General features: G+C 40.3%; 1 protein-coding gene across 1 annotated transcript in view; it reads left to right on the top strand.

Annotated features, from left to right (window-relative positions):
- Window positions 1-5,783, top strand: part of KIF11 (kinesin family member 11) — a 71,204-nt gene extending 65,421 nt beyond the window's left edge. The window contains exon 22 of the mRNA XM_011988485.1: window positions 4,040-5,783. Within this exon, the coding sequence (XP_011843875.1) occupies window positions 4,040-4,171 (132 nt within the window). The 3' untranslated portion in view covers window positions 4,172-5,783. The remainder of the gene's footprint in view (window positions 1-4,039) is intronic.
- Window positions 5,784-9,714: the final 3,931 nt, after the last annotated feature.

The following is a 9,714-nucleotide window of genomic DNA, read 5'->3' as shown; positions in this document are numbered from 1 at the left end:
GGCGTGCTCAGAGAGCCGGGCAAAGCGGAGCTGCAGCCGCTCTCCTCTGCAGGCCGGGGCCGCTTACTGGGTGAAATGGCGGGTGTCTCTCCAGAGCAGGGCGTGGCAAAGCCAGAAGGCGAGCGAGGAGAGCCACAAGCTGTTTTACACAGCACAAATAATTGGGTTCTTCATTGGATTGTGGTGATGGTTGCATACCCTGTAAACTCACTAAAATCCACTGAATTGTACACATAAAATGAGTGTTTTATGGTATGTCAGTTATATCACAAAACTCTCTTTTTTTTAAAATTTAAAAACCAATTGTTAAAAGGGGATGGTGCTACATAGAATGTTGGTTTATTTTTTCCCCAAGAGACCTGTAAGATTTACTGTCTACTTTTCAATGAAGTTAGGAATGTAAATGTTGAGTGGAAAGGCAAGTACTTTTGTAAATTACGAAAGCATGAGCTCATTACAGATAAATATAACTGGGGGCCTGATGTGGTGGCTCACGCCTATAATCCCAGCACTTTGGGAGGCCAAGGCAGGAGCATCGTTTGAACCCAAGAGTTCAAGACCAGCCTGGGCAACATAGTATACCTATATAACTGGTTAATATTTAACCACCACTCCACATTTATAGTGAAATGATTACTCCTATCAAAGTAATCATGTTGGGAAATCTACTCGTTCCAATAATGCTGCCATTTTTTTCAGAACACTACAACTCCTTTTAGAGCTTATAACACATCTTTTATATATCCTCAGAGATGGTAAACTTCATGTTTTAGAGAGTAGGATGAATCTTGAAAATAGTAAAGTCTGTTGTCAAATTAGAAAATATTGTTAGTTGCAAACAATGTCTGCCTTACAGGTAGCAAGACTGATCCTCAAATATGGCAATTATACTTTTATATTTTATATTTTTAGAAGACAAGATTGATTAGGAAGTTTTAGTACTTTTTAAAAATATTTACATCTCATACTTTAATTGTTACCTCTTATCTAATGTCCATTAAAGGTACAACACCACAGAGGAAAAATTATTTATACCCATCAACACTGGTAAGAACCGAACCACGTGAACATCTCCTTGATCAGTTGAAAAGGAAACAGCCTGAGCTGTTAATGATGCTAAACTCTTCAGAAAACAACAAAGAAGAGACAATTCCGGTAAATTTAAAGGATCATAATTTTATAATAGAACTCTCTTATGAACTCTTGATGTGGTTGACTTCATGTGAAGAATTTTACTTTTCACTCCTCAGTCTTACCCTGCCTCTCATTAATGATAGGCCTAGCCCTTAGGCTTCTTTTAATCTTACTAGTTTTTAAATTATGCTAGTAGATAATAATTGCCAATATTTAATATTGTACTTAGTAACATTGTTATATAGGAACCTCTACTCTCTATAAAAATATATTAGGAATTATTTTCATTAATTTGTAGACTTTCTAATAATTTTGTTGAGGTTTAACTTTCATATTATACCATGGGCATTGTGTTATATTCAAAGAAGAAAACTACCGTTACTCTTGCGATGACTTTTAAGCCCTTGGACTTAGTCACTCATCCAGTTTCTTCTTTTAGGATGTGGATGTAGAAAAGGCAGTTCTAGGGCAGTGTACTGAAGAACCTCTAAGTCAAGAGCCATCTGTAGATGCTGGTGTGGATTGTTCATCAATTGGCGGGGTTCCATTTTTCCAGGTATATCATATCAGATAACCCTTCCATATCTGATGTAAGTCATTCATTTACTATTCAGTATAAAGGCATTATTTGTGGTGAGTAGAACAACAAAAACCTTTCAATTATTCCTTAGGATGGCTTCTTAAGGCTTATGATTTGATTTACAAAAATCTGATATTGATAAGGGGTTTTCTGTAGAATAAATGAAGGCAGAATTTGACTTAATCTACATCCTTAGCTGATAGTGTTTAGCTATTGTATTTATTCCTTTTCTGCTTCCTATGTACTCAGACACTGAGAGCAGTCATTCCTCTTCTTTCTACCTTTGACATGTAAGTCTTGGAACCTATCTCTGCCCATAATCAGACTTTGAAGGCAAAGTGACTGAAAAGATTGAGAGACTGGAGACTGCTTAGGTTATATTAGTGATTTCCCCTCCCTGAGGCTCTTCTCTTGTAAACTGTTGCCCCATGTTTCCTGAGCACCTTGCCTGCTCTAATCCAATGTAATTAAATCCTGTGACCTCTCTTACCCACTTTTGGGTTTTTTTTTTGAGACTGAGTCACTCAGGCTGAAGTGGAGTGGCACAATCTCAGCTCACTCAACCTCCACCTCCCGAGTTCAAGTGATTCTCCTGACTCAGCCTCCCAGGTAGCTAGGATTACAGGCGTACACCACCACACCTGGCTAATTTTTTTGTATTTTTAGTAGAGACAGGGTTTCACTATGTGGGCCAGGCTGGTCTCAAACTCCTGGCCTCAAGTGATCCACCGTCCTCGGCCTCCCATAGTGCTGGGATTACAGGCGTGAGCCACTGTGCCCAGCCCTCTACCCACTTTTTTTCTTTTCTTTTCTTTTTTTTTGAGATGGAGTTTCACTCTTGTTGCCCAGGTTGGAGTGCAATAGCGCAATCTTGGCTCACCACAACCTCTGCCTTCTGGGTTCAAGCGATTCTCCTGCCTCAGCCTCCCGAGTAGCTGGGATTACAGGCATGCACCACCACACCTGGCTAATTTTGTATTTTTAGTAGAGAAGGGGTTTCTCCATGTTGGTCAGGCTAGTCTCAAACTCCCGACCTCAGGTGAACCGCCCGCCTCGGCCTCCCAAAGTGCTGGGATTACAAGCGTGAGCCACTGTGCTTGGCCTGTAACTGTTTTTAGTTGATCTACAGGTCCTTCCCTTAAGGTCTAAAGATTCTCCATCACTGTTTTCAACTGTTAACAAAGTTCTAATTCAGGTTCTCATAAATTCCTCCCTGTTTTCCTCTGGGCAATTTTATCCCCAAATTCTTGCCACCTTTTGCTTTATTCTTTACTATTAGAGAACTATATATATGTTTCTTTCAGTTTTTATCCTTTTCTTCTATCTTATAAAGTTAGGAAAGGGGGAAGGATAAGAGAACCTGGTGACTACTTAATCCCTGGTCAGGAATTCTTTTATTATTATTACCTGTGGCATTTTGAATTAGGCTTAGTGATTCAGCTATGGCAAGGAAGTCCCTACAATACCAGAGAGGGTTTGGGATAGAGTTTTAGACCTTCAGCTGAAGTCCAGAAATCTTTTCCCTAGTAACAGTGTGATGTGGGGATTTTCTCTGGGTTTAAAGCTTTAATAGTTGGTTTATAATTTGTCTCAGCATTGATGACTGAGTGTACAATGAATGTCACCAGTCCATTAATGTTCTGTATGGGTAAGTAGGATTCCAATGAAATAGAACTTCCAAATGAGGAATATGAAATAGGTTTTACAAATAAAATAAAATACAATTTTTAAGAACTAAGCAAAACTGTTTTTAAGGTGTCCCATATACCAGTTTCTCTGCTTAAAACAGAATTGGCTTTTCTGCATGACAGCAAATCTTTGTTTCCTTAGAGCAGGGTTTCTTGACAGCAGTGCTATTGGCATTTTAAACTGGGTAATTCTTTGTTGTAATGGTCTTTCCTGTGGACTGTACTATGTCGGTACACAAGAAAAACAGTGAACTATGTGAATACTCACTCAAAGCCAGTAGCACTCCCTGGTTGTAACACCAAAAAAGTCTCTAAACATTGCCAAACGTCCCCTGTGGGAGCAAAATCGCTCCCTGATGAGAACCACTACCCTGGAGTAAAATCTGTAACTATGTCTTAGAAAATAACACAGAAAATTAATATTTCTTTCACTCTACTCCTTCCATTAGTGATCAAATAAAGAAGGCATTTGGTTCTACTTGCCAAATTGTTGGCTCAAACTTGTGCTAAACCTTTTCTGGTTTTCTACACTTAAGTTTTCTTGCTTATAGCCCAGAGAACTTTGAAAATAGAGTGTAGTTAATGTGTATCAAATGTTATTTTATATTGACTTAATTTTTCCCCCTTAAATCCACAGCATAAAAAATCACATGGAAAAGACAAAGAAAACAGAGGCATTAACACACTGGAGAGGTCTAAAGTGGAAGAAACTACAGAGCACTTGGTGACAAAGAGCAGATTACCTCTGCGAGCCCAGATCAACCTTTAATTCACTTGGGGGTTAGCAATTTTATTTTTAAAGAAAACTTAAAAATAAAACCTGAAACCCCAGAACTTGAGCCTTGTGTATAGATTTTAAAAGAATATATATATCAGCTGGGTGCAGTGGCTCATGCCTGTAATCCCAGCACTTTGGGAGGCTGAGGCGGGTGGATTGCTTGAGCCCAGGAGTTTGAGACCAGCCTGGCCAACATGGCAAAACCTCGTCTCTATTAAAAATTAGCCGGGTGTGGTGGCACACTCCTGTAATCCCAGCTACTGGGGAGGCTGAGGCACGAGAATCACTTGAACCCAGGAAGCAGGGGTTGCGTTGAGCCAAGATCACACCACTACACTCCAGCCTGGGCAACAGAGCAAGACTCGGTCTCAAAAACAAAATTTAAAAAAGATATAAGGCAGTACTGTAAATTTAGTTGAATTTTGATATCTACCCATTTTTCTGTCATCCCTCTAGTTCACTTTGTATTAAATTGGGTTTCATCTGGGATTTGCAATGTAAATACATATTTTTAGTTTTCGTATAAAGTAGTTCTTTCATAACAAATGAAAAGTATTTTTTCTTGTATAGCATTAGGTAGTGAATATATAAGAACTGTACTCTTCTAGGCTTGAGCTTACATAGGTAAATATCACCAACACCTGGCCTTAGAAAGGACCATCTCATGTTTTTTTCTTGCTATGACTTGTGTATTTTCTTGCCTTCTCCCTAGCTTCCCTATTTCGCTTTCTCCTCGGCTCACTTTTTCCTTTTTTATTTTTCACCAAACCATTTGTAGAGCCACAAAAGGTATCCTTTCTTATTTTTGGTAGCCAGAATTTTATCTAGAAATCTTTTAACATGTTTTTAGTGATTTATTTCTAAAATCACTGTCAACAATAAATCTAATCCTAGTTGTATCCCTTCTTTCAATATTTTTCACTTGTTGCCCCAAATGTGAAAGCATTTCATTCCTTTAAGAGGCCTAACTCATTCACCCTGACAGAGTTCACAAAAAGCCCACTTCTCTAGAATATAAATTGCTATTATGGGAGACCACCCAGACGTCTGACTGATGGCTCTGTGCCCACACTCCAAGACCTGTGTCTTTTCGAGAAGATCACAATGATTTAAGGACTTTTTGAAACTTCCAATTATGTCTATAATTTATATTCTTTTGTTTACATGATGAAACTTTTTGTTGTTCCTTGTTTGTATATAATAAAATATGTATATGTATCTTTTTCTTGATTCAAATCTTAACCCTTAGAAGGACTCTGGTATTTTTGATCTGGCAACCATATTTCTGGAAGTTGAGATGTTTCAGCTTGAAGAACCAAAGCACTTAGAAGGAATATGTACAAAGAATAAATTTTGTGCCCACAATGAGTTTAGTGTGTAAAGTTTAGAGACATTTGACTTTGATAGCTAAATTAAACCAAACCCTATTGAAGAATTAGAATATATGCTCCTTCAAGAAACTAAATTGATCTTGTAGAATTATCTTAATAAAATAATGGCTATAATTTCTCTGCAAAATCAGATGTCAGCATAAGCTGTGGATAATATCTAATAAAACTGCCCTCAGTGAATCCATGGTTAATAAATGTGGTTTCTACATTAACCTGCTTGCTCCATTATTTCTTCTCTGGCAATGGGTATGTTTAGAGAGTTAGGCAAGCTGCATTCACATTCCCAAAATAAACTATGCAGGTACCACCAAAGAAGAAGGAGCCTAGTAAACATGCAGGGTTTTAGTTGCACTCCAAGGGACTATCCTACGTGCAAGGTTAGTGAGAAATAGGCCCTCACACAGCCTGAAGTCCAGTTTTAAGTCATCTCATTCCATGACTGTTTAAAAGTTATCTGAGAATGCTGATGCAACTAATTTCACTGCCTCACAGAAGCAAAAATAAATCTCCAGAGAATTTTAACATGCAGAGCCATAAATTAGCTCTACCAATTTTCATACACAATGTCGGGCCCTCAGAATGTAACCAAGAGTAGCATCAGCAAAAATGGCCAAGTAGGTAGCTTCAAGGACCTTTTCCTCCACAGAAACATTGAAAAATCAAGCAAAAACATTCAGAAACAACTTTGTCAGAACCCAGGAAAATAGTTTACAGCACTAAGCATTTGCTGAATCAAGAAAAAGGCAACCTAAAAAGAGAAGGAAAGCTTGGCAGTGTTACTTGCCCTTTCCCCATTCTCAGCTCTGCAACAGTCTTGAAGACACACAGACCACATTCTCAGCGTGGGGTCCTGGTCCTGGTTTCTAGGGAGAAGAGAGGTTTTTTTTTTTTTTTTTGGAGACAGAGTCTCACTCTCACCAAGGCCAGAGTGCAAATTGGCATGATCTTGGCGCACTGCAACCTCCCAGGTTCAAGCAATTCGTGCCTCAGCCTCCCAAGTAGCTGGGACCACAGGCACACACCACGACACCCGGCTAATTTTTGTACTTTTAGTAGAGACGGAGTTTCACCATGTTGACCAGGCTGGTCTCACACTCCTGACCTCAGGTGATCCACCCTTTTCCGCCTCCCAAAGTGCTTGGATTATAGGCGTGAGACACTGCACCCAGCCCCAGAGATCTTATTCTTGAAAGATTATGCTTGTTCTGGCCAGTCTGGCAGCTTCAAGGACTGACACAAGGCATCTGCATTTGTTTCATCTAACTCAGAACTCAATCAGGGTTGGAAAGAAAGTGGCAGGTTTGTCTCTAAATATTGTAAGACAAATGAACAACCTGCTGCCACCTGAGGCAAACAATTACAGTTTAGGTAAACAAAGGAGTGCCTAAAGCCTGAGAGGAAAGCAGCAGAGAGAATTTCTTAGAGAAATTAGGTTATTCAAAAGCACCCATGTATATTGGGGGATTTAGAAAGCCATGCACATTCCCAGGTCAGTCTGCACATTCAAACCTGAGAAGACCCCAAGATTTCATGTCTGGCTGATGTGTAGGCTGAGTGCAAGCAGGAAGTAAAGGCTAAGGCCAAATTAAAATGGCCCAGATAGACACTGAAGGTGTGTCCCAACACAGCCAATCAGCAAAAACAGGGTTTTTTTCTTCCTTTGTTAATTTTTGGGGCAACCAGTTTTCAAAGAAATCTCAACACACTGGCTGAACACAAGCAAAAGGAAGACACCTTACAGACCATGTAAGTCAAAGAACAGAAACTTTACAAAAACAGGTCAGAAAAGTCACTAGGACTGAGTGCTGTGGCTCACGCCTGTAATCTCAGTACTTTGGGAGGCCAAGGTGGGAGGATCACTTGAGTCCAGGAGTTTGAGACCTGCCCGGGCAACATAGTGAGAGTTCGTCTCTATAAAGCAAATTTCTCTTTTTAATTAGTTGGGCATGGTGGCATATGCCTATAGTCCCAACCACTTGGGAGGCTGAGGTGGAAGGATCAGTCGAGCCCAGGGATTTGAGGCTGCAGTGAGCTCTGATTGTGCCACTGCATTCCAGCCTCGGGAACAGAGCGAGACCTTGTCTCTAAATATATATAAGTCCCTAAACAAACCACTACAACCCACAGCAAGTAACAAAAACCCTGAGGAGTGAAGAATCTGGTTTCCAGAGTTACCACATGATAGTAAAGTAATATTCAGCTTCCAACAAAAAACTGTGAAGCATGCAAAGAAATTATAGCCCACTTACAGCAAAAATTAAAATAAACTATCTGAGGAAGCATAGACATTGGACTTGAAGACAACATTTGTAAATCAACTGTCTCAAAAGTGCTCAAAGAGCTAAGGGAATTCAGGGAAACAATGTCCCATAGAGATTATCAAAGGAATTATAAAAAGGAACCATAAAAATTAGCTGAAAGGTACAATAAAAAAGGGGGGATAATCACTGAATGGTTCTAATAGCAGATATGGCCAGACAGTAGAAAGAATCAGTGAAGCTGAAGGTAGATCAGTTGAAATTACCCATCTGAGGAGCAGAAGAACAAAGGAAAGAAGCAATTTAAGAGGCCTGTGGATTACCACCAAGCATACCAACCTTTGCAAAATAGGAGTTTGAGAAGGAGAGAAGAGAGAAAGGGACAGAAAGAATATTTGAAGAAATAACGGCCCCAAACACCTCACATTTGTGAAAACACTTGAATGTACCCATCCAAGAAGTTTGCAGAACTCCAAATAGGATAAGTCAGGAGAGATCCATGTCAAGACATACATAAACTGTCCAAAACTGAAGAGAGGATCTTGGAAGCAGTAAGACAGTGGCCATCAGAGAAAAGCAAATCCAAATCACAGTGAGATACCACTTCACATCCAGAAGGATGGCTATAACAAAAAATACAGAAAAAACAAAGTGTTGTTGGGGATGCTGGAAAATGGGAACCTTTTTGTTTTCTGAGATGAAGTTCATTCTGTTGGCCAGGCTGGAGTGCAGTGGCTCTGTCTCAGCTCACTGCCACCCCTGCCCTCTGGGTTCCAGTGATTCTCCTGCCTCAGCTTCTGGAGTAGCTGGGATTACAGGTGCCCACCATCACACCCAGCTAATTTTTTTTCTGGCTAATTTTTATATTTTTAGTAGAGATGGGGTTTCACCATGTTGCCCGGGTTAGTCTTGAACTCCTGGTCTCAAGTGATCCACCTGTCTTGGCCTCCCAAAGTACTAAGATTTCAGGCATGAGCCACCCCGCCCAGCCTGAAAATGGGAACCTTGTACGTTGTTCATGGGAATGTAAAATGGTTCAGTCACTGTAAACAAAGAGTTTGGTGGTTCCTGAAAAAGATAAACAGAATTGTCACATAGCCCAGCAATTCCATTCCTAGCTGTCTGCCCAAGAGAAAACATGCATCCACAAAAATGTATACACAGATGCTGTAGTAGCACTACTCACAGTGACCCAGTGGTGTAAACAACCCATCAATATATGAATGGATAAACAAAATGTATTATATACATATGATAGATTACTCAGCCATAAAAATGAAGTACAGATACATGCTACCATATGGATAAACACCGAAAACATTATGCTAAGTGAAAGAAGTAAGACACAAAAGTTCATATATTCTATGATTCTAGTTTTATGAAATATCCAGAATAGGTAAATTCATAGAATCACCAGACTGGTGGTGGTTAAATCTGGTGTGAGGAGGGGAATGAAGAGTGACTGCTTAATGGGTATGGGATGTTGGAAATATGTTGGAACTAGCCTGTAATCCCAGCACTTTGGGAGGCCAAGGAGGGTGCAATACCTGAGGTCAACAGTTCGAGACCAGCCTGAGCAACATTGTGAAACCCCGTCTCTACTAAAAATACAAAAAATAGCCAGGTGTGGTGGCAGACACCTGTAATCCCAGCTACTCGAGAGGCTGAGGCAGGAGAATCGCTTGAACCTGGGAGGCGGGGGTCGCAGTGAGCCGAGATTGCACCACTGCACTCCAGCCTGAGTGACAGACTGTTTTGTTTGTTTTTGAGACAGAGTTTTATTCTTGCTGCCCAGGCTGGAGTGCAATGGCGCAATCTCGGCTCACTGCAACCTCCGCCTCCCAGGTTCAAGTGATTCTCCTGCCTCAGCCTCCCAAGTAGCTGG

Source organism: Mandrillus leucophaeus, unplaced genomic scaffold (assembly GCF_000951045.1).
Source record: "Mandrillus leucophaeus isolate KB7577 unplaced genomic scaffold, Mleu.le_1.0 Scaffold331, whole genome shotgun sequence".
NCBI lineage: Eukaryota > Metazoa > Chordata > Mammalia > Primates > Cercopithecidae > Mandrillus > Mandrillus leucophaeus.
This window is presented reverse-complemented; position numbering and strand designations above follow the sequence as displayed.